Below are 23,868 nucleotides of genomic sequence, written 5' to 3'. Positions count from 1 at the left end.
AAGAAGTCGCAATCGAAACGCGACGCCGCCGACGCGGACCTTGTCGCTGCCGCCGAGTATAAGAACCCTCGGAAGCCCCCCGGAGGTGCAAACCTCTTCGACAAGATGCTCAAGGAGCCGTGCCCCTACCATCAGGGGCCCGTCAAGCACACCCTCGAGGAGTGCGTTATGCTTCGGCGTCATTTCCACAGGGCCGGGCCACCCGCCGAGGGTGGCAGGGCCCACGACGACGACAAGAACGAAGATCACCCAGCAGGGGGGTTCCCCGAGGTCCGCGACTGCTTCATGATCTATGGAGGGCATGCGGCGAATACCTCGGCTCGGCACCGCAAGCAAGAGCGCCGGGAGGTCTGCTCGGTGAAGGTGGCGGCGCCAGTCTACCTAGACTGGTCCGACAAGCCCATCACTTTCGACCGGGCCGACCACCCCGACCATGTGCCGAGCCCGGGGAAATACCCGCTCGTCGTCGACCCCGTTGTCGGCGATGTCAGGCTCACCAGGGTCCTGATGGACGGGGGCAGCTGCCTCAACATCATCTGCGCCGAGACCCTCAAGCTTCTGCGCGTCGATCCGTCCTCCGTCCGAGCAGGCGCTGCGCCCTTCCACGGGATCATCCCTGGGAAGCGCGTCCAGCCCCTCGGGCGACTCGACCTCCCAGTCTGCTTCGGGACACCCTCCAACTTCCGAAGGGAGACCCTGACGTTCGAAGTGGTCGGGTTCCGAGGAACCTACCACGCCGTGCTAGGGAGGCCATGCTACGCGAAGTTCATGGCCGTCCCCAACTACACCTACCTGAAGCTCAAGATGCCGGGCCCCAACGGGGTCATCACCGTCGGCCCCACGTACAAACACGCGTTCGAATGCGACGTGGAGTGCGTGGAGTACGCCGAGGCCCTCGCCGAGTCCGAGGCCCTCATCGCCGACCTGGAGAACCTCTCCAAGGAGGTCCCAGACGTGAAGCGCCATGCCGGCAACTTCGAGCCAGCGGAGACGGTCAAGGCCGTCCCCCTCGCCCCAGTGGCGACACCACCAAGCAGATCCGGATCGGTTCCGGGCTCGACCCCAAATAGGAAGCAGTGCTCGTCGACTTTCTCCGTGCAAACGCCGACGTCTTTGCGTGGAGTCCTGAAAGGGAAATGTGCCCTTGGGCCATTTCTATGTATTGTGGTGATTGAGTGCCAACACATGTGCTTAATTGGGAATTTATGTACATGGATGAACAAGGTGAAAATCATGAAGTAAAGGTATGTTTCTAAGCCTTAGTACATTGGTTTTAAGTACTAATATATCTGTCTAAGTGTTAGAAACAGAAAGAAGAAGAATAGAGAAAAGGAGAAGGGACTTGGCTGTGTGCTGCCAAGACCCAGCTCGGTCTGGAGCACCGGACTGTCCGGTGTGCACCGGACAGTGTCCGGTGTGCCAGGCTGGCGCGACTCGAACTGGCCGCTCTCGGGAAATTGGCCGGCGGCGTACGGCTAAAATTCACCGGACTGTCCGGTGTGCACCGGACTGTCCGGTGAGCCAACGGTCGGCCAGGGCCAACGGTCGGCCGCGCAATCCGCGCGGGACACGTGGCCGAGCCAACGGTCGGAAGACGGCACCGGACTGTCCGGTGTGCACCGGACATGTCCGGTGCGCCAACAGCGCCAGATCTGCCAACGGTCTGCAACGGTCGTCTTCGCCGTTTAAGGAAACAAATCGGGCACCGGACAGTGTCCGGTGTGCACCGGACTGTCCGGTGCCCCCGACGACAGAAGGCAAGGATGGCCTTCCGGATTTGCTCTCAACGGCTCCTAGCTGCCTTGGGGCTATAAAAGGAGCCCCTAGGCGCATGGAGGAGACACACAAGCAACCTTTGAGCATTCTTGATCATCCACACTAAGTCTCTGCGCATTCGTTTGTGTTTCTAAGTGATTCGAGCTCTGTTCTAAGTGAGAACTCTGAGATAGTCTTGTGAGCTCGATTCTTGGCCGTGTGTGTGCGCTTTTGCTGTGGATTTGTGTGTGTTGCTTCCCTCCCTTACTCTGTGTTTCATTTGTGATCATATACTTGTAAGGGCAAGAGACTCCAATTTGTGGAGATTCCTTGCAAACGGGATAGTGAAAGGAAAACAAAACACCGTGGTATTCAAGTGGGTCTTTGGACCGCTTGAGAGGGGTTGATTGCAACCCTCGTCCGTTGGGACGCCACAACGTGGAGTAGGCAAGCGTTGGTCTTGGCCGAACCACGGGATAAAACCACTGTGTCACTCTGTGCTTGATTCTCTTGTGGTACTGTGTTTTGTTGAGACTTCACCTTAGCCACTTGGCAATAATCGTGCTAACACTTAACAAGTTTTTGTGGCTTAAGTTTGAAGTTTTTACAGGATCACCTATTCACCCCCCCTCTAGGTGCTCTCAATTGGTATCAAAGCCGTTCTCTTCACAAAGGGACTAACCGCCCGAAGAGATGGATCCTAAGGGGAAGGGTATAGTGATCAACGACAAAGAGAAGGAATCCTTCGTCAACGAGCCAAAGGACGATAAGCCTACCGACTCCGGCTCGGGCCAAAGACGGAAGGAAGGGAAGAAGAAGAAGACCAGGCGCATCAAGGAGATCGTCTACTACGACAGCGATGAGTCCTCTTCTTCCCAAAAGGACGACGACCACGACAGACAAAGGAAACCGGTTAATTCTAACTTTTCTTTTGACTACTCTCGTATTCCGCAAAGTTCAAATTCACATTTGCTTTCTATTCCACTCGGCAAGCCCCCACACTTTGATGGGGAGGACTACGGATTTTGGAGCCACAAAATGCGTAGTCACCTATTCTCTCTCCATCCTAGTATATGGGAGATTGTAGAGAGTGGAATGCATTTTGATAGTTCGGATAGTCCCATGTTCATTAATGAACAAATTCATAAGAATGCACAAGCTACTACTGTTCTTCTAGCTTCCTTGTGCAGGAATGAATACCATAAGGTGAGCGGCTTGGATAACGCCAAGCAAATCTGGGACACCCTCAAGATTTCTCATGAGGGGAACGACGTCACCTTACTCACCAAGATGGAGTTGGTGGAGGGCGAGCTTGGACGGTTCGCAATGATAAGGGGCGAGGAGCCAACGCAAACATACAATCGGCTCAAGACCCTTATCAACAAGATAAGAAGCTACGGGAGCACGCGATGGACGGACCACGACGTCGTCCGCCTAATGCTAAGGTCATTTACCGTTCTTGATCCTCACTTGGTGAACAATATACGTGAAAATCCCAGGTACACCAAGATGTCGCCCGAAGAAGTTCTTGGGAAATTTGTTAGCGGGCGAATGATGATCAAGGAGGCGAGATATGTGGACGACGCCTTGAATGGTCCGATCAACGAGCCGCAACCTCTCGCTCTCAAGGCAACACGAAGCAAGGAGGCGCTACCTAGCAAGGTGGCACAAATTGAGGCGGCCGGACTCAACGATGAAGAGATGGCTCTCATCATCAAGAGATTCAAGACGGCGCTAAATGGTCGCAAGGGGCAGCCAAGCAAGACCAAGACCAAGGGGAAGCGCTCATGCTTCAAATGCGGTAAGCTTGGTCATTTTATCGCTAACTGTCCCGATAATGAAAGTGACCAGGAAAAGGGGAACAAAAGAGAAAAGAAGAAGCAATACAAGAAGGCAAAGGGCGAGGCGCATCTAGGAAAGGAGTGGGACTCGGATTGCTCCTCCTCCGACTCCGACAACGAAGGACTCGCCGCCACTGCCTTCAACAAATCGGCTCTCTTCCCCAACGAGCGTCTCACATGTCTTATGGCAAGGGAGAAGAAGGTGAGTACTCAAGACTCCACTTATGCTTCTTCTAGTGATAGTGAGTCTAGTGATGATGACATAGATTATTCATGCTTGTTCAAGGGCTTAGATAGATCTAAGATAGATAAAATCAATGAATTGATTGATGCATTGAATGAAAAGGATAGGCTTTTAGAAAAGCAGGAGGATTTATTGTATGATGAACATGATAAATTTGTAGAGGCACAAAAATCATATGCTTTAGAAGTAAAAAGAAATGAAATGCTTTCTTATGAACTATCTACTTGTCATGAAACCATTTCTACTTTACAAGGTTTTAACAATGATTTAAATGCTAAGTTAGAAGTAGCAAATAAATCTAATTCTTGTGTAGAACATGTTAAGATTTGCACTAGGTGTAAGGATTTCGATGTTGATGCCTGTAGTGAACATCTAGTTTTAATTTCCAAATTAAATAAGGAAGTGGCTAGTCTTAATGCCCAACTTAAGACTAGCAAGAATGAAGTTGATAAAATAAAATTTGCAAGGGATGCCTATACGGTTGGTAGACACCCCTCAATTAAGGATGGTCTTGGCTTCAAGAGAGAGGCCAAGAACTTAACAAGCCATAAGGCTCCCATCTTCGTCAAGGAGAAAGGGAAGGCCCCTATGGCTAGTAATGCTAAAAAGAACCATGCTTTTATGTATTATGATAGGAGAAATGCTAGAAATGCTTATAATGATTTTGATTCACATGTTTATGATTCTCATACCATGTTTGCCTCTAGTTCTTCTTATAAGCATGATAGGGATATGCCTAGGAGAAATATTGCTCATGTGCCTAGAAAGAATGTTATTCATGCTCCTAGGAAAGTAGTGAATGAACCTTCTATAATTTATTGTGCTTTAAACACTTCCTTTGCTATTTGTAGAAAGGATAGGAAAATAGTTGCTAGGAAGTTAGGGGCAAAATGCAAGGGAGACAGGACTTGCATTTGGGTCCCTAAGGACATTTGTGCTAACCTTGTAGGACCCAACAAGAGTTGGGTACCTAAGTCCCAAGCCTAAATTTGCCTTGCAGGTTTATGCATCCGGGGGTTCAAGCTGGATTATCGACAGCGGATGCACAAACCATATGACGGGGGAGAAGAAGATGTTCACCTCCTACGTCAAGAATAAAGATTCCCAAGATTCAATTGTATTCGGTGATGGGAATCAAGGCAAGGTAAAAGGGTTAGGTAAAATTGCGATTTCTAATGAGCATTCTATCTCTAATGTATTTTTAGTAGAGAGTCTTGGATATAATTTGCTATCTGTTAGTCAATTATGTCATATGGGGTATAACTGTCTATTTACAAACGTAGATGTGTCTGTCTTTAGAAGGAGTGATGGTTCACTAGCTTTTAAGGGTGTATTAGACGGCAAACTTTATCTAGTTGATTTTGCAAAAGAAGAGGCCGGTCTAGATGCATGCTTAATGGCTAAGACTAGCATGGGCTGGCTGTGGCATCGCCGCTTAGCACATGTGGGGATGAAGAACCTTCACAAGCTTCTAAAGGGAGAACACGTGATAGGTTTGACTAACGTTCAATTCGAAAAAGATAGACCTTGTGCAGCTTGTCAAGCAGGGAAACAGGTGGGAGGAGCACATCACAGCAAGAATGTGATGACCACTTCAAGACCCCTGGAGCTGCTGCATATGGACCTCTTCGGACCCGTCGCCTATCTAAGCATAGGGGGAAGTAAGTATGGTTTAGTTATTGTTGATGATTTTTCCCGCTTCACTTGGGTGTTCTTTTTGCAGGATAAGTCTGAAACCCAAGGGACCCTCAAGCGCTTCCTCAGGAGAGCTCAAAATGAGTTTGAGCTCAAAGTGAAAAAGATAAGAAGCGACAACGGGTCCGAGTTCAAGAACCTTCAAGTGGAGGAGTTCCTTGAAGAGGAAGGGATCAAGCACGAGTTCTCCGCTCCCTACACACCACAGCAAAATGGTGTGGTAGAGAGGAAGAACAGGACGCTCATCGACATGGCGAGGACGATGCTAGGAGAGTTCAAGACCCCCGAGTGCTTTTGGACGGAAGCCGTGAACACGGCGTGCCACGCCATCAACAGGGTCTACCTTCATCGCCTCCTCAAGAAGACGTCGTATGAGCTACTAACCGGTAACAAACCCAATGTATCGTACTTTCGTGTATTTGGGAGTAAATGCTACATTCTAGTGAAGAAGGGTAGAAATTCTAAGTTTGCTCCCAAAGCTGTAGAAGGGTTTTTGTTAGGTTATGACTCAAATACAAAGGCGTATAGAGTCTTCAACAAATCATCGGGTTTGGTTGAAGTCTCTAGCGACGTTGTATTTGATGAGACTAATGGCTCTCCAAGAGAGCAAGTTGTTGATTGTGATGATGTAGATGAAGAAGATGTTCCGACGGCCGCTATACGAACCATGGCGATTGGAGAAGTGCGGCCACAGGAACAAGATGAGCAAGATCAACCCTCTTCCTCAATTATGGTGCATCCCCCGACTCAAGACGATGAACAGGTTCATCATAAGGAGGCGTGTGATCAAGGGGGAGCACAAGATGATCAAGTGATAGAGGAAGAAGCGCAACCGGCACCTCCAACTCAAGTTCGAGCGATGATTCAAAGGGATCATCCCGTCGACCAAATTCTGGGTGACATCAGCAAGGGAGTAACTACTCGATCTCGATTAGTTAATTTTTGTGAGCATTACTCCTTTGTCTCTTCTATTGAGCCTTTCAGGGTAGAAGAGGCCTTGCTAGATCCGGACTGGGTGTTGGCCATGCAAGAGGAGTTAAACAACTTCAAGCGCAATGAAGTTTGGACACTGGTGCCTCGTCCGAAGCAAAATGTTGTGGGAACCAAGTGGGTGTTCCGCAACAAACAGGACGAGCACGGGGTGGTGACGAGGAACAAGGCTCGACTTGTGGCAAAAGGTTATGCCCAAGTCGCAGGTTTGGATTTCGAGGAGACTTTTGCTCCTGTGGCTAGGCTAGAATCAATTCGTATCTTGCTAGCATATGCCGCTCACCATTCTTTCAGGTTGTTTCAAATGGATGTGAAGAGCGCCTTCCTCAACGAGCCAATCAAGGAGGAGGTGTACGTGGAGCAACCCCCTGGCTTCGAGGATGAACGGTACCCCGACCATGTGTGTAAGCTCTCTAAGGCGCTCTATGGACTTAAGCAAGCCCCAAGAGCATGGTATGAATGCCTTAGAGATTTCTTAATTGCTAATGCTTTCAAGGTTGGGAAAGCCGATCCAACTCTTTTTACTAAGACTTGTAATGGTGATTTGTTTGTGTGCCAAATTTATGTCGATGACATAATATTTGGTTCTACTAACCAAAAGTCTTGTGAAGAGTTTAGCAGGGTGATGACGCAGAAATTCGAGATGTCGATGATGGGCGAGTTGAACTACTTCCTTGGGTTCCAAGTGAAGCAACTCAAGGACGGCACCTTCATCTCCCAAACGAAGTACACGCAAGATCTGCTAAAGCGGTTTGGGATGAAGGACGCCAAGCCCGCAAAGACTCCGATGGGGACCGACGGACACACCGACCTCAACAAAGGAGGTAAGTCCGTTGATCAAAAAGCATACCGGTCAATGATAGGTTCTTTGCTTTACTTATGTGCTAGTAGACCGGATATTATGCTTAGCGTATGCATGTGTGCTAGATTTCAATCCGATCCTAAGGAGTGTCACTTAGTGGCGGTGAAGCGAATTCTTAGATATTTGGTTGCTACGCCTTGCTTCGGGCTCTGGTATCCAAAGGGGTCTACCTTTGACTTAGTTGGATACTCAGACTCCGACTATGCTGGATGTAAGGTCGATAGGAAGAGTACATCGGGGACGTGCCAATTCTTAGGAAGGTCCCTGGTGTCATGGAACTCTAAGAAACAAACTTCCGTTGCCCTATCCACCGCTGAGGCCGAGTATGTTGCCGCAGGACAGTGTTGCGCGCAACTACTTTGGATGAGGCAAACCCTCAGGGACTTTGGCTACAATCTGAGCAAAGTCCCACTCCTATGTGATAATGAGAGTGCTATCCGCATGGCGGAAAATTCTGTTGAACACAGCCGCACAAAGCACATAGACATCCGGCATCACTTTTTGAGAGACCACCAGCAAAAGGGAGATATCGAAGTGTTTCATGTTAGCACCGAGAACCAGCTAGCCGATATCTTTACCAAGCCTCTAGATGAGAAGACCTTTTGCAGGCTGCGTAGTGAGCTAAATGTCTTAGATTCGCGGAACTTGGATTGAATTGTAGCATACATGTGTTTATGCATTTGATCAGGTTCATTCTGCATTTTGTTGCTTATTGAGGTGCTCAAGTTGTACCAACACTCCCTGGACCTCACAAGTCCGTTGCAAAGTGATGCACATGTTTAGGGGGAGATATGTTACAACTTGACCCTTTGAGACTAACCATTTGCTTGAGTTTGCTTGATTTAGTCTCGAAGGAGGATTGAAAGGGAAAAGGTGGACTTGGACCATGAAAGACTTCCACTGCACTCCGATGAGAGGGTAACTAATTCCAAGTTCATCTCATGAAATCTTATTGCCATTTGCTCTTAATTGAAGACTTTGGTGAGGCAATGGGGTTAAAAGGCCAAGATTGATCCCGTTTTGGTGCTTGATGCCAAAGGGGGAGAAAATAAAGGCCAAAGCGATAAATGGATCAGCTACCACTTGAGAGATTTTGAAAATAGTAGAATAGAGTTTTTGTTTTGTCAAAAGCTTTTATTGTCCTCTTATTGTCTCTATTTTCAAAAGTTGGCTTCTTGTGGGGAGAAGTGTTGATTATGGGAAAAAGGGGGAGTTTTTGAAATCCGTGGTCAAATTCTTTTGAAATGACTCTCTTTATGCTTCAATATGTGTGTTTGACTTATAGATAGAGATTTGAGTTTGATTTGCAAAAACAAACCAAGTGGTGGCAAAGGATGATCCATATATGCCAAAATTGAATAAAACTTAAATTTATTTTATTTGAAGTGAGTTTGCACTTGTTCTAGTTGCTTTATGTTGTGTTGGCATAAATCACCAAAAAGGGGGAGATTGAAAGGGAAATGTGCCCTTGGGCCATTTCTATGTATTGTGGTGATTGAGTGCCAACACATGTGCTTAATTGGGAATTTATGTACATGGATGAACAAGGTGAAAATCATGAAGTAAAGGTATGTTTCTAAGCCTTAGTACATTGGTTTTAAGTACTAATATATCTGTCTAAGTGTTAGAAACAGAAAGAAGAAGAATAGAGAAAAGGAGAAGGGACTTGGCTGTGTGCTGCCAAGACCCAGCTCGGTCTGGAGCACCGGACTGTCCGGTGTGCACCGGACAGTGTCCGGTGTGCCAGGCTGGCGCGACTCGAACTGGCCGCTCTCGGGAAATTGGCCGGCGGCGTACGGCTAAAATTCACCGGACTGTCCGGTGTGCACCGGACTGTCCGGTGAGCCAACGGTCGGCCAGGGCCAACGGTCGGCCGCGCAATCCGCGCGGGACACGTGGCCGAGCCAACGGTCGGAAGACGGCACCGGACTGTCCGGTGTGCACCGGACATGTCCGGTGCGCCAACAGCGCCAGATCTGCCAACGGTCTGCAACGGTCGTCTTCGCCGTTTAAGGAAACAAATCGGGCACCGGACAGTGTCCGGTGTGCACCGGACTGTCCGGTGCCCCCGACGACAGAAGGCAAGGATGGCCTTCCGGATTTGCTCTCAACGGCTCCTAGCTGCCTTGGGGCTATAAAAGGAGCCCCTAGGCGCATGGAGGAGACACACAAGCAACCTTTGAGCATTCTTGATCATCCACACTAAGTCTCTGCGCATTCGTTTGTGTTTCTAAGTGATTCGAGCTCTGTTCTAAGTGAGAACTCTGAGATAGTCTTGTGAGCTCGATTCTTGGCCGTGTGTGTGCGCTTTTGCTGTGGATTTGTGTGTGTTGCTTCCCTCCCTTACTCTGTGTTTCATTTGTGATCATATACTTGTAAGGGCAAGAGACTCCAATTTGTGGAGATTCCTTGCAAACGGGATAGTGAAAGGAAAACAAAACACCGTGGTATTCAAGTGGGTCTTTGGACCGCTTGAGAGGGGTTGATTGCAACCCTCGTCCGTTGGGACGCCACAACGTGGAGTAGGCAAGCGTTGGTCTTGGCCGAACCACGGGATAAAACCACTGTGTCACTCTGTGCTTGATTCTCTTGTGGTACTGTGTTTTGTTGAGACTTCACCTTAGCCACTTGGCAATAATCGTGCTAACACTTAACAAGTTTTTGTGGCTTAAGTTTGAAGTTTTTACAGGATCACCTATTCACCCCCCCCTCTAGGTGCTCTCAAGTCCCTCGGACATGCCCGGCATACCGAGGGATGTCGCCGAGCACTCGCTGGATATTCGGGCCGGAGCCCGACCCGTCGGGCAGCCTCTACGCCGATTCGACGAGGAGAAGCGCAGAGCGATTGGCGAAGAGATCCACAAGCTAATGGCGGCAGGGTTCATCAAAGAGGTATTCCATCCCGAATGGCTTGCCAACCCTGTGCTTGTGAGGAAGAAAGGGGGGAAATGGCGGATGTGTGTAGACTACACTGGTCTCAACAAAGCATGTCCGAAGGTTCCCTACCCTCTGCCTCGCATCGACCAAATCGTGGATTCCACTGCTGGGTGCGAAACCCTGTCCTTCCTCGATGCCTACTCGGGGTATCACCAGATCCGGATGAAAGAGTCCGACCAGCTCGCGACTTCTTTCATCACGCCGTTCGGCATGTACTGCTATGTCACCATGCCGTTCGGCTTGAGGAATGCAGGCGCGACGTACCAGCGGTGCATGAACCATGTGTTCGGCCAACACATCGGTCGCACAGTCGAGGCCTACGTCGATGACATCGTAGTCAAGACACGGAAGGCTTCCGACCTCCTCTCCGACCTTGAAGTGACATTCCGGTGTCTCAAGGCGAAAGGAGTCAAGCTTAATCCTGAGAAGTGTGTCTTCGGGGTACCCCGAGGCATGCTCCTAGGGTTCATCGTCTCTGAGCGAGGCATCGAAGCCAACCCGGAGAAGATTGCGGCCATCACCAGCATGGGACCCATCAAGGACTTAAAAGGGGTACAGAGGGTCATGGGATGCCTCGCGGCCCTGAGCCGCTTCATCTCACGCCTCGGCGAAAGAGGTCTGCCACTGTACCGCCTCTTAAGGAAGGCCGAATGTTTCGCTTGGACCCCTGAGGCTGAGGAAGCCCTCGGCAACCTGAAGGCGCTCCTTACAAAGGCGCCAGTCTTGGTGCCGCCGGCGGACGGGGAAACCCTCTTGGTCTACGTCGCCGCGACCACTCAGGTGGTTAGCGCCGCGATTGTGGTCGAAAGGCACGAGGAAGGGCATACATTGCCCGTTCAGAGGCCGGTCTACTTCATCAGCGAAGTGCTGTCCGAGACTAAGATCCGCTACCCACAAGTTCAAAAGCTGCTGTATGCTGTGATCCTGACAAGGCGGAAGCTACGACACTACTTCGAGTCCCATCCGGTAACTGTGGTGTCATCCTTCCCCCTGGGGGAGATCATCCAGTGCCGAGAGGCCTCGGGCAGGATCGCAAAGTGGGCGGTGGAGATCATGGGCGAAACGATCTCGTTCGCCCCTCGGAAGGCCATCAAGTCCCAAGTGTTGGCGGATTTCGTGGCCGAATGGGTCGACACCCAACTGCCAACGACTCCGATCCAACCGGGGCTCTGGACCGTGTTTTTCGACGGGTCGCTGATGAAGACGGGGGCCGGCGCGGGCCTGCTCTTCATCTCGCCCCTCGGAAAGCACTTGCGCTACGTGCTGCGCCTCCACTTCCCGGCGTCCAACAATGTGGCCGAATACGAAGCTCTGGTCAACGGATTGCGGATCGCCATCGAGCTAGGGGTCAGACGCCTCGACGCCCGCGGTGATTCGCAGCTCGTCATCGACCAAGTCATGAAGAACTCCCACTGCCGCGACCCGAAGATGGAGGCCTACTGCGACGAGGTTCGGCGCCTGGAAGACAAGTTCTTCGGGCTCGAGCTCAACCACATCGCTCGGCGCTACAACGAAACCGCAGACGAGCTGGCTAAGATAGCCTCGGGGCGAACGACAGTCCCCCCGGACGTCTTTTCCCGGGATCTGCATCAACCCTCCGTCAAGCTCGACGACGCGCCCGAGCCCGAGGTACCCTCGGCTCAGCCCGAAGTACCCTCGGCTCAGCCCGAGGTACCCTCGGCTCAGCCCGAGGTACCCTCGGTTCAGCCCGAGGCACCCTCGGCCCAGCCCGAGGTACCCTCGGCCCCCGAGGGCGGGGCATTGAACGTCGAGGAAGGGCAGAGCGGGGCCACGCCAGACCAAGATTGGCAGGCCCCGTACCTGCAATATCTCCGTCGAGGAGAGCTACCCCTCGACCAAGTCGAGGCTCGGCGGGTAGCGCGACGCGCCAAGTCATTCATCTTGCTGGGCGACGAAGAGGAGCTCTACCATCGCAGCCCCTCGGGCATCCTCCAGCGATGCATCTCCATCGCCGAAGGTCGGGAACTGCTGCAAGAAGTACACTCGGGGGCTTGCGGCCACCACGCAGCACACCGAGCCCTTGTTGGAAATGCTTTCCGGCAAGGCTTCTACTGGCCAACGGCGGTGGCTGATGCCACTAGAATTGTCCGCACCTGCGAAGGGTGCCAATTCTATGCGAAGCGGACACACCTGCCCGCTCAGGCTCTGCAGACAATATCCATCACCTGGCCCTTCGCTGTATGGGGTCTGGACCTCGTCGGTCCCTTGCAGAAGGCGCCCGGGGGCTACATGCACCTGCTGGTCGCCATCGACAAATTCTCCAAGTGGATCGAGGTCCGACCTCTGAACAGCATCAGGTCCGAGCAGGCGGTGGCATTCTTCACCAACATCATCCATCGCTTTGGGGTCCCGAACTCCATCATCACCGACAACGGCACCCAGTTCACCGGCAAAAAATTCTTGGATTTTTGCGAAGATCGTCATATCCGGGTGGACTGGGCCGCCGTGGCTCATCCCATGTCGAATGGGCTGGTAGAGCGTGCCAACGGCATGATTCTACAAGGGCTCAAGCCTCGGATCTACAACGACCTCAACAAGTTCGGCAGGCGATGGATGAAGGAACTCCCCTCGGTGGTCTGGAGCCTAAGGACGACGCCGAGTCGTGCACGGGCTTCACGCCGTTTTTCCTGGTCTACGAGGCTGAAGCTATCTTGCCCACTGACCTGGAATACGGCTCCTCGAGGGCGTTGGCCTACACCGAACAAAGCAACCAAGCCAGCCGAGAGGAATCGCTGGACCAGCTGGAGGAAGCTCGGGACAGGGCCTTGCTGCACTCGGCGCGGTACCAACAGTCCCTGCGACGCTACCACGCCCGAGGGGTTTGGTCCCGAGAACTCCAGGTGGGCGACCTGGTGCTTCGGCTGCGACAAGACGCCCGAGGGAGGCACAAGCTCACGCCCCCCTGGGAAGGGCCATTCGTCATCGCCAAAGTTCTGAAGCCCGGAACATACAAGCTGGCCAGCAATCAAGGCGAGATCTACGGCAACGCTTGGAACATCAAACAGCTACGTCGCTTCTACCCTTAAGATGTTTTCAAGTTGTTCATATACCTCGCACCTACGCAAAGTTTAGTTGTCAAGGAAGGGTCGGCCTAGCCTCGGCAAAGCCCGACCCTCCCTCGGGGGCTAAAAGGGGGGAGACCCCCTCTGCGTCGAATCTTTCCTCGAAAAAGGATCTCTTTTTAGCAGGATTTCTTTCGTGCTTCTTGGCCACTTCGGAAAGCGGATCCTGGAAATGACGAGGTACACGTAAGCAGCCAAGGCTGACCGAGCCGAGGGACTCCTACGCCTCCGGGATACGGATACCTCACTCGTCCCTTTCTGTGATAAGTAACTTGCGCTCGGATAAAGCGACTCCGTGGACCGAACGAGTCATCACGTTCGGAAGCTCTCCTGCCGAAGCAGTCCTTCAAGCTTTCTCGACTAAGTCGGGGACAGGGCCTCATGGACGGGTGAAAGTACGCGTAAGTGGCAAGGCCGACTGAGCCGAGGGATCCCCACGCCTCTGGGATACGGATACCTCACTCGTCCCTTCCGCGAAAAGCAGCTCTCGCTCACACAAACATCCCTGTTACCGACGAAGTCCAGATGCTCGAAACAGGAGGAAAAAAGACGCAGCTTCGCAAGAGTGGCGAGGGTGTGTTCTTCTGGCCTCGGCGGCCGCAGAAAGCACACGCTACAAGATGATCTGATCCTGCAGGCTCGGGTCTTCACGCCGAAGGGAGCCGTAGCACCCTCGGCATCGACAACGTCTTCAGCAAAGCCCGACCCAGCCTCGGGCGGCGCCGCGGTCCAGGGGCTCCTCCGGGAATCCGGCCCGAGCAGGTGGCTCAACCGGTTACCCCTGGGGCCTCGGTCAACCGGCTTCCAAGGGCGCCAGCCCGATCCGAGGCCTCGACTGACCGACTTTGGCGTCGGCTCCGCTGACGAACAACACGGCTAGGCTCCGGCCAACCAGGTTCCCCATTCTCGAGCCAACTCCGCCTCTGTTCATACTGATATCGCTACCCCCGGCCTCGATCCACCGAAGGGCGGCCGAGGGGTCTCTTCAACTAAGCTAGAGGAGCCTCACATAACAAGGCCGAATGGGCCGAGGGATTCCTACGCCTCCGGGATACGGATACCTCACCCGTCACCTTGACACGGGGCAACTCATGCTTGGTAAAGCGGTTCATATAATCAAACAGGCGAGACTTAGTGCTCGAAAATGAGGAAAAAACACGGCTCCGTGCCAAAATTACATACACGTTCAGGCCTCGACAGCCACAATGAACGAACTCACTGGCATTCGAAGTGCCATTACAAACGGAACTCCGGTTCCCCCTCCGCAGGTATGAACAACCCCACTCCGAGGGGGAAGGCCTACGGAGCGACGGAAGGCCGACGAACGGCGCGCCGTCACCTGCTCCAGCAGTGGCGACGACGGCGACTTCTGCTCCGGGGGGCCGAACAGCGGCAACGCTGACCTCAGGGTGGATGCCGCTGCCAGGAGGCCCCCGCCCATGCCAAAACTCGTGAGGCAAGGACGGGCAGAAGGCCGTAGAAGTTGGAGGTCAGCCCGTGGCCGGTCCCGGCCGCCGCGCCGGCGGAAGAACCTCTGCCGGCTGCCGTGGCAGACGCCGACGCCGCAAGTGGCCCCGAAGCCACTCGCGGCTGAAGACCAGGCACGCTGCAGCTGCCGGACGCCACGGGCAATGCCCGCTTCTCCCCCCATCACTGAGTGAAGGAGCGGGCCACCGCCCACGCAGGGGCCGACCCCAACTCGGCACTCTCCCCTCCCCAGCCTTGGTGATGAAAATCCTTGAGGCTGAGGAAGGGGCAGAGGCCGCAGCCCGGCTCGCTTTCCCCCACCATCAAGCTGGAGGTCGCCATCTCGGGTGACCGCTGGTGAAGGGGTGCGACCGGGCTGCGTGATGAAAATCCTTGAAGCCGAACGATGGCCGAGAGGTACCAACTCCCATGGAGTTGCGTTCCTCCAACGAGGAGGCGGAAAGGCGGCGGATACCCCCCATCCGGGGGCTTGCAAGACGGGAAGACCCGACGCTTAAGGGAGGAAGAAGACATGGTTGCCTTACGAAAGGAGCCTCCCTCCTTTTAAAGGCAACTCCCCCTACGTGCGCCCCCAGGCGCCGCGGGCCGAGTCTTCTCCAACACGCTCCAAGGCCCTCCCCTGCGACTCAGGGGCTGGGTCCCGCATGTCATGCAAGCCGGCTCAGGGCAGAAGAAGCCAAACCGCCGCGCACAGTGCGCACGACCGTCCAGCGGTTACAGGCGACTCCCCATTTTCGCCCAGACCAACGGGCAGAAGGGGCGGGCAGCCATGCAGGCGGCATGCAACCGCGCCAGATGGACGCGCTTCTCCGACTTCTGACACGCCAGCTTGGAACCCAGGCCCACGCGTCGAGCAACCGGCGCGCCAGTTGCTGCATGCAAGCAACCGCACCGCCACTTGTGCCACCATCGCGCCTCTTCGGTTGCGAAGCCTATGCCACGACTCGAGGCGACCCAACAGCGCCAGACTGGCGCATCGGTCAAAGCGACCGAAAGTGGGCCGGCAGTAATAGCGGTGGCAGGCGGGCGGGCGCAGCGGTCACGTCGTCAGCCAGGCTCACGTCCCATCCTGAGACAGCAAGAGAGCCTCCTCTCACGGCGTGAAGACGGTGCACCCGTGACCCGTTCCTCGAACGGATCGCACGCGCGCAACGGCCGCCCCGCCAACCACTCGCCCCGTCGCATTAACTCCGCGGCGGGACACGCGGCGCCTCTGGTAGGAGGAGCGCGCGACGCTTCACCTTCGCCGCAATAACCGCGTCAGAAAAGGTACGCCATGTCGTCCGATTTCGTATCCTTTTCCGTTTTCCTCTTTCTCTATCTCTTGCAACAGGGACCGGGAAAGGGGGATACCCCGAAAGGGATCCTTCTCCGCGAAGGAACCGGGCTCCGAGCCCCCCATTACTGATCAGGGGTTCGAAGGCTGGCCCCCCGAGGGTTCAACAGTCGCCTCAGATCGCGTGGTCCCGACACCCACTACTGGTCAGGGGTTCGAAGGCCAGCCCCCCGAAGGGCTCCATGGCCGCCTCAGGCTACTCGGGCTCCGCGCCCATTACTGATCAGGGGTTCGAAGGCTGGCCCCCGAAGGGTTCACAGTCGCCTCAGACACCGAGCGAGGGATGACCAGGGGTACGTTCGATACATAACCGAGGCTCGGGCTGCGCTCCCGAGGTACCCTAGGACATTTCCGAGACCAGCGGGAACGATCTTGTAACGGAATCCCATCGGAGGGAGGCATCGAGCCCTCGGACCCCGTCGCCAGGGGACCGGGTCCGGCAAATCACCCGCAGGTACTTTTGGGCGTGCCTCTGGGCCCCTAGCCGACCCCCAACGAACGGGGCACGGACGTCCACTCGGATTACCCGCTTGCAGCTCACCGGAGACACCATGTTCGGTGCCCATCGAGGGTAACATGGCGCACTCCCCCCCTCCTCCTTGCGGAAAGGCGACGTAGGGGCGTATGTAAAAAGCCGAGTCTGTCCCTGATCGTCCTCTCGCCCTGTGCAGAGGCTCGGGGGCTGCTCTCGCAAAAACCGGCTCCGGCCAAATTGTTGACAGCGTCAACATACCAGCCCGAGAGCTTGGGCCCCGACCGTGCACCCGGGCTACGGCCAGTTCGCATGAGGGAACGACCAGACCAGCTGAAGCGTTAAGCGAAGTATTAAGACCTCGAAGGAGTGTAACCACTCCTCCGAGGCCTCGGGGGCTACACCCGGCGGGTGCGCTCGCGCGCACCCACCGGAACGAAATGCAACCGAGAAAGGCTGGTCCCCTTGCAAAAAAGTGCGACAAAAGCCTCCAAGCGAGTGCTAACACTCCCTTCGAGGCTCGGGGGCTACTGTTGGGGACCATAATTAGGGGTACCCTCAAGGCGCCTAATTCTCAGCTGGTAACCCCCATCAGCATAAAGCTGCAAAGGCCTGATGGGCACGATTAAGTCAGGGATCAGTCCACACGAGTGACTCGATCACGCTTCACCCGAGCCTAGCCTCGGCCAAAGGCAGCCGACCTCGAGAGACTTCCGTCTCGCCCGAGGCCCCCTTTTTATGGCGGACACATCACCGGCTCGCCCAAGGCCTTGGCTTCGCTCAGAAGCAACCTTGACTAAATCACCACACCAACTGACCAAATTGCAGGGGCATTTAACGCAAAGGTGGCCTGACACCTCTATCCTGACACGCGCCCCCGGCAGAGCCGAGGTGACCGCCGTCACTCCACCGCTCCACTGGCCAGTCTAACAGAAGGACAGCGTCGCCTGCGCCACTCCGACTGCAGTGCCACTCGACAGAGTGAGTCTGACAGGCAATCAGGCCTTGCCAAAGGCGCCACGGCGAACTCCGCTCCGCCCGACCCTAGGGCTCGGACTCGGGCTAAGACCCGGAAGACGGCGAACTCCGCTCCGCCCGACCCCAGGGCTCGGACTCGGGCTAAGACCCGGAAGACGGCGAACTCCGCTCCGCCCGACCCCAGGGCTCGGATTCGGGCTAAGACCCGGAAGACGGCGAACTCCGCTCCGCCCGACCCCAGGGCTCGGACTCGGGCTAAGACCCGGAAGACGACGAAACTCCGCCTCGCCCGACCCCAGGGCTCGGACTCCGCCCTGGCCTCGGCCGAACGACTTCCGCCTCGCCCGACCCCTTGGCTCGGGCTCGGCCACGGCAATAGAAGGCAGACTCAACCTCGGCTTCGGAGGAAACCCCACGTCGCCCTGCCTAGGGCACAGACCGCCACGTCAACAGGAGGCGCCATCATCATCCTACCCCGAATCGACTCGGGTCACGGAGAACAAGACCGGCGTCTCATCCGGCCAGCTCCGCCAGAGGGGCAATGATGGTGCTCCACAAGCTCCATGACGACGGTGGCCCCCAGCTCTCTTACGGAAGCCGGACGACGTCAGCAAGGACTCGACCGCTCCAACAGCTGTCCCTCCATCAGGCTCCGCCGCACCTCCGACAGCCACGACATCACGCCAGCAGGGTGCCCAGATCTCTCCGGCTGCCACATTGGCATGTACCTAGGGCGCTAGCTCTCCCTCCGCTAGACACGTAGCACTCTGCTACACCACCCCATTGTACACCTAGATCCTCTCCTTACGACTATAAAAGGAAGGACCAGGGCCTTCTCAGAAAAGGTTGGCCGCGCGGGACCGAGGACGGGACAGGCGCTCTCTTGGGGCCGCTCGCTTCCCTCACCCGCGTGGACGCTTGTAACCCCCCTACTGCAAGCGCACCTGACCTGGGCGCGGGACGAACACGAAGGCCGCGGGACTTCCACCTCTCTCACGCTCGGCTCCGGCCACCTCGCCTCTCCCCCCTTCGCGCTCGCCCACGCGCTCGACCCATCTGGGCTGGGGCACGCAGCACACTCACTCGTCGGCTTAGGGACCCCCCTGTCTCGAAACGCCGACACATATTTAAATTAATCATCATTAACAAATTATTCTTTAATTGTTTCAAGTCCAAATATATGACATTCAAGTTAGGACAACATTGTATATTGTCTAGACAAAGCATCAACAATAACAATATCCAATATCTTTCCTTTTCTTGTGTTTGATGATATATAAGGAAAATATTAAACAAATTTAGCTCACTTAGCATGCTATGATTCAGTTCATTTTGGCTCCAAATATGTTTAAGTGATTCGTAATCAGAATGAATAACAAGTTCTTTAGGCAATAAATTAAACAATGTTGCTACGCCTCCAACGAACAAACAAGTGCATACAATTATTTATTGTATATGAAATAATTAAGGTTATGTTATCAAGTTCTTTCTTTGTTAAAGTCACATCCTTACATTAAAACCATATGAAAATATTAATCTTATAGGTGATATTTTGATGAAGTACTCAAATTCCACCGTTGCAAACCAAATATCACCCTAAACTAAACTATTCTATATCTAGTGATACTTATTTAGTATTATAAATATTAGTGCCCTTTTATATAAGTTTGGTGAAACATAAACTATTTTGATTTATAACAACTCTAAATGCAATTTGGGATAGGAATATTTGTTTGGTTACCATCTAAGCAATCACCATGGTCATTCACTTGCACAAAATTAGAGCTTCTTTAGTTTCAGCTACCAAAACATTCCTTTTGGTCAACTCATCTCGTTACTGCTTAATTAAATCACATGCCATGGAACACTATTCACAAATCGTAACTTGTTCAACTCTCACTTGAGATTTTCGCATAGTATAAAATAAAGGTGAGCGTTGTCTTTTAGGACTTATTCGGTTAGGGATAAACTGAGAGGGATTTGAGGAGATTAAGAGTCCATTTGGTAGCCTTTTAAAAAAATGGATTATTACTAAAAAGCATCTAAAAGCTAGAGCTATTTTTATATTTCGGAGAAGAAGTCACAAATAGTAGCTTCACCCGCTCTGTCTCTTACACTTTGATACATGAAAATGTCTCCGGCTATAGAATAAACTGTTTCTCCCAAACGATTTGTGAAATGGCTTCAACTCTACTAAAAAATTGTTTTTAGACAACCCAGAGCTGCTTTTAGATAAGCCACATCCCTACCAAACCGACTATAAATCTCTCCTTATTAACTTTTGAATGAAGAGATTTAATGCTCTCTAATCCTCTCCAAACCCCTCCGCAACCGAACAAGATCTTATTGTTTTTTAGGTACACATAGAGATGAACTAATAAATACCTTTACTCATCAGGCGGTGTGACGCAAATGGACTCGTTCCTGAACAAGTTCTTCCCTGAGGTGCTCCGGGGGATGAAGAGCGCAAAGCGCGACGCCTACTGCAAATATGACAACCAGCTGCTCACGGCATTCACGTCGTCGATGTACATCGCCGCCATGCTGGCGTCGCTGGTGGCGAGCAGCGTGACGAGGAGGGTGGGCCGCAAGGCCGTCATGCTGATCGGCGGCATCATGTTTCTCGCCGGTTCCGTCATCAACGCCGGGGCCGTCAACGTTGCCATGCTCATCGTCGGCCGGATCCTGCTCGGCTTCGGTGTGGGGTTCACAGCGCAGGTCTGGTACTGCTATTTCCTACTAATGTTCCAACTTCCAAACATATATACCAGCAGGAATGTTCGAAATAATGCGCGTATGCAAATATTGTTCTAAAAAACATTATCATATCTAAACAAAAGGTAAACAACAACTCATTGCGGCAAACATGATTACGAGTTCTCCTCCACGCATCATTCATTCAGGCGGCTCCGCTGTATCTGGCCGAGATATCACCCACCAGATGGCGCGGCGGCTTCACCACGGCCTACCATTTCTTCCTCGTCGCCGGCACGCTCGCCGCCAACGTCGCCAACTACGTCACGAACCGGATTCCCGACTGGGGCTGGCGCGTCTCCCTCGGCCTCGCCGCCGTGCCGTCCGCCGTCATCGTCATGGGCGCGCTCCTCGTCTCGGACACGCCCAGCAGCCTCGTGCTGCGCGGCGAGCCGTACGCAGCCCGCGCGTCGCTGCAGCGCGTCCGCGGGGCGGGCGCCGACGTGGAGGCCGAGCTCAAGGACATCATCTGCGCCGTGGAGGCGGCGCGCCGGGACGAGGAGGAGGGCGCGTTCAGGAGGCTGCGCGCCGAGGGGTACCGGCACTACCTGGTGATGATGGTGGCCATCCCCGCGTTCTTCGACCTCACCGGTATGGTCGTGATCTCCGTCTTCTCGCCGGTGCTGTTCCGCACGGTCGGGTTCGACAGCCAGAGGGCCATCTTCGGCGCCGTTATAATTAGCCTCGTCAGCCTGTGCGGCGTGGCGCTGTCCACCCTCGCCGTGGACCGCTGCGGCCGGAGGTTCTTGTTCCTCGCCGGCGGCACCGCCATGTTGCTTTTCCAGGTATGTAAGTTGTTCATGCCATACACTACCCGTGGACGTGGAGTCATGTATGTACGTGGTTGCAAGCGACCTCTAACACAACATATACGTGCTTTTTGGATTGTCCAAGGTGGCGGTGTCATGGGTGTTGGCGGATCACCTCGGGAAGCACCAGGCGGTGACGATGCCCAAGAACTACGCGATGGGCGTGGTGGTGCTGGTGTGCCTGTACACGTTCAGCTTCAGCATGTCGTGGGGGCCGCTGAAGTGGGTGGTGCCGAGCGAGATCTACCCCGTGGAGATCAGGTCGGCGGGGCAGGCCATTACCCTATCGGTCGCGCTCACCCTCTCCTTCACGCAGACGCAAGTGTTCATCTCCATGCTCTGCGCCATGAAGTACGCCATATTCCTCTTCTACTCCGGATGGGTCCTGGCCATGACGCTTTTCGTCGCGGCGTTCTTGCCGGAGACGAAAGGCGTGCCGCTGGAGACCATGCGGTCGGTGTGGGCACGGCATTGGTTCTGGAGGAAGTTCGTCGTCTTGGACGCTGCCAGGTAGGAGGTTCAGGATCAACCGTATGTAACAAGAATCATATCAACGTACACTTAAGCAAGTGACAAGTCGAATTACTGTTATATCATGGTGGTCATATGCAATAATTAATACAACGTCTCACTTGTATGGTTAATGTGTCAAAGAATGAAGGATATATCTATATAAAGATTTTCCAACGGGTATGCCTCTATGGCTCGGGCGAGTGATGGATTTATGGGGCGAGTGATGGGTTCACGGTGCTAACGCTATGATTTCGAGGTGTGGAGAGGTCGATGGTGGCGATGACGTGAGGAGAGGGGTTAGCGGCAGCGACGACAGTTATGCGATTTGAGAGGGAGGGGCGTGAGGAAAGGGGTTAGCGGCAGCGACGACGGTCGTGCGATTTGAGGGGGAGGCGATGGTGGGGACGTGGGGAGAAGGCTAGGGGTGGTGGATCACGGGGGAGATAAAGAATGATCTATGTTCTTGTTTGTTTCAGCTTCTGACCACCAAAAGCTCCTACGGACTGTCAAACGCTTAACTTTTCAGACCGTTTCTATAAGAAATCGATTTTGGTAAAAACCATCCAAAATTAACATGAACATAGAATCGATCAAGTCGTCTTTCTAAATCCTGAACCCTATGGACACCTCATTCTTCCTTCGCACATAATCCCTACAATATTCAGATTCTTCCTACAGTCAGATTCTCTTTACAGTCAAATTTTCAAAAGAGCTGGTCAGAAAAAAAAAGCTAAACCAAACATGCCCTATATAATATTGTCAATTGAATTTGAGTGAGTAAAGGGGAGGGAGCTATTCAGCCATATTTGTTTAATAGATTTAGTAGAGGTTATGGGTATGAGAGTGATTTGCAAAATTTAAAGTGGTGGATTATGTTAGAAATTTAGATATTTTCAGTTTTAATTTAATCTGGAAAAACAATGTGATATAGGTGATTACATGTATCTATATGTGTGTATAACTACTCGCATAAGCAGTAAACAGTAATAAAACATGCACAAATACAAAGAACAGAATGTACCCTGCGTAGAGACCAATGCTCAAGGCATCAGTGACTCCATTCACACGAGACATTTCGTGTGTATGTTCGATGTAGCCGCATAAAGTCGATGCAGGAAGATGTACGTCGTGCAGTCTCTCGAACGGTCACCGACAGCAGCACGTGTCGCCCGAGAAGACGACGAAGAATAGGATGTAGATGAAGTAGTGTTGGGTCGAACGGGTCACGTGAGCAGTCGCGAATACGCTCCCCAAAAATTTGATCGCCCGCACACCCGTGCAAGTGTATCTCTACGGACGACGATTTCGGAGGCCTGCTCTCCCACTCTCTCTGTGCTTGCAGAATATGGGACGGGGATGTGCTGTTTGTAACTCGCGTAAGAGATATCGCGTGTACCTAGAAGAGTCCTCCCTCTCTTATAGGCAGTTAGATCGAAGGAGGGAGAAGGACAACAGACATAAATGGCCGCCATTAGAACTAAAAACTGACAACCATTACCAGCCAGAAGACGGGAAACAAACGGTCATCACTCTAGGCAAAATATGCAACTATTTGAAAGGAATATTCAGGCCCAGATCTGATCTACCATGAGCCACGGCCCAGCCCAGTCGGCGGCAGTGGCGGCGCGCGTGTTGCGATTCTTCATCCTTTTCTCAACTTCTCAATAGATGCACCAACGGTCCACCTATTTAAGTTGCTTGATTTGTCTCTTGAACTTCAAATGCGGTGATAATTTATTAGTACATCATAACATTTAAAGTGGGTAATTAGCATTGACTATTATTAAATATTAATTGGGCCAAACAACATTTATCCAACAATCCCAACCAAATGCTAAGTCACACAAAAATGCTTTCATCATCTCAAATGTTTGATATACTGGTGTTTCGATGGAGACCGTTAAGTTGAACATCCACCTAGAGCATAGACTACACTTACCTACAACTGCACAATAGACTAGGCCTTGAATTGGCAGTTTTGCGTGGAATGAGTTTCATCTAAACTCTTTACCAGTACTAGATTGTCGAACGCATCCCCTCTGGTTGGAGCATATCAATCAAACTCCATAGCCTTTCATGGGTATCTAGAGACCACCTAGATCTCATAAACT

General features: G+C 52.9%; 1 protein-coding gene across 1 annotated transcript in view; it reads left to right on the top strand.

Moving 5' to 3' along the window:
* LOC103642786 (sugar transport protein MST1) overlaps positions 1-21,881 on the top strand; it is a 34,340-nt gene extending 12,459 nt beyond the window's left edge. Inside the window, exons 2-4 of the mRNA XM_008665966.2 lie at positions 20,080-20,399; positions 20,585-21,220; positions 21,330-21,881. Coding sequence (XP_008664188.1) covers positions 20,080-20,399; positions 20,585-21,220; positions 21,330-21,758 — 1,385 coding nt within the window. The 3' untranslated portion in view covers positions 21,759-21,881. The remainder of the gene's footprint in view (positions 1-20,079; positions 20,400-20,584; positions 21,221-21,329) is intronic.
* Positions 21,882-23,868: the final 1,987 nt, after the last annotated feature.

This window comes from Zea mays, chromosome 10 (genome assembly GCF_902167145.1).
Source record: "Zea mays cultivar B73 chromosome 10, Zm-B73-REFERENCE-NAM-5.0, whole genome shotgun sequence".
NCBI classification, from domain to species: Eukaryota; Viridiplantae; Streptophyta; class Magnoliopsida; order Poales; family Poaceae; genus Zea; species Zea mays.
This window is presented reverse-complemented; position numbering and strand designations above follow the sequence as displayed.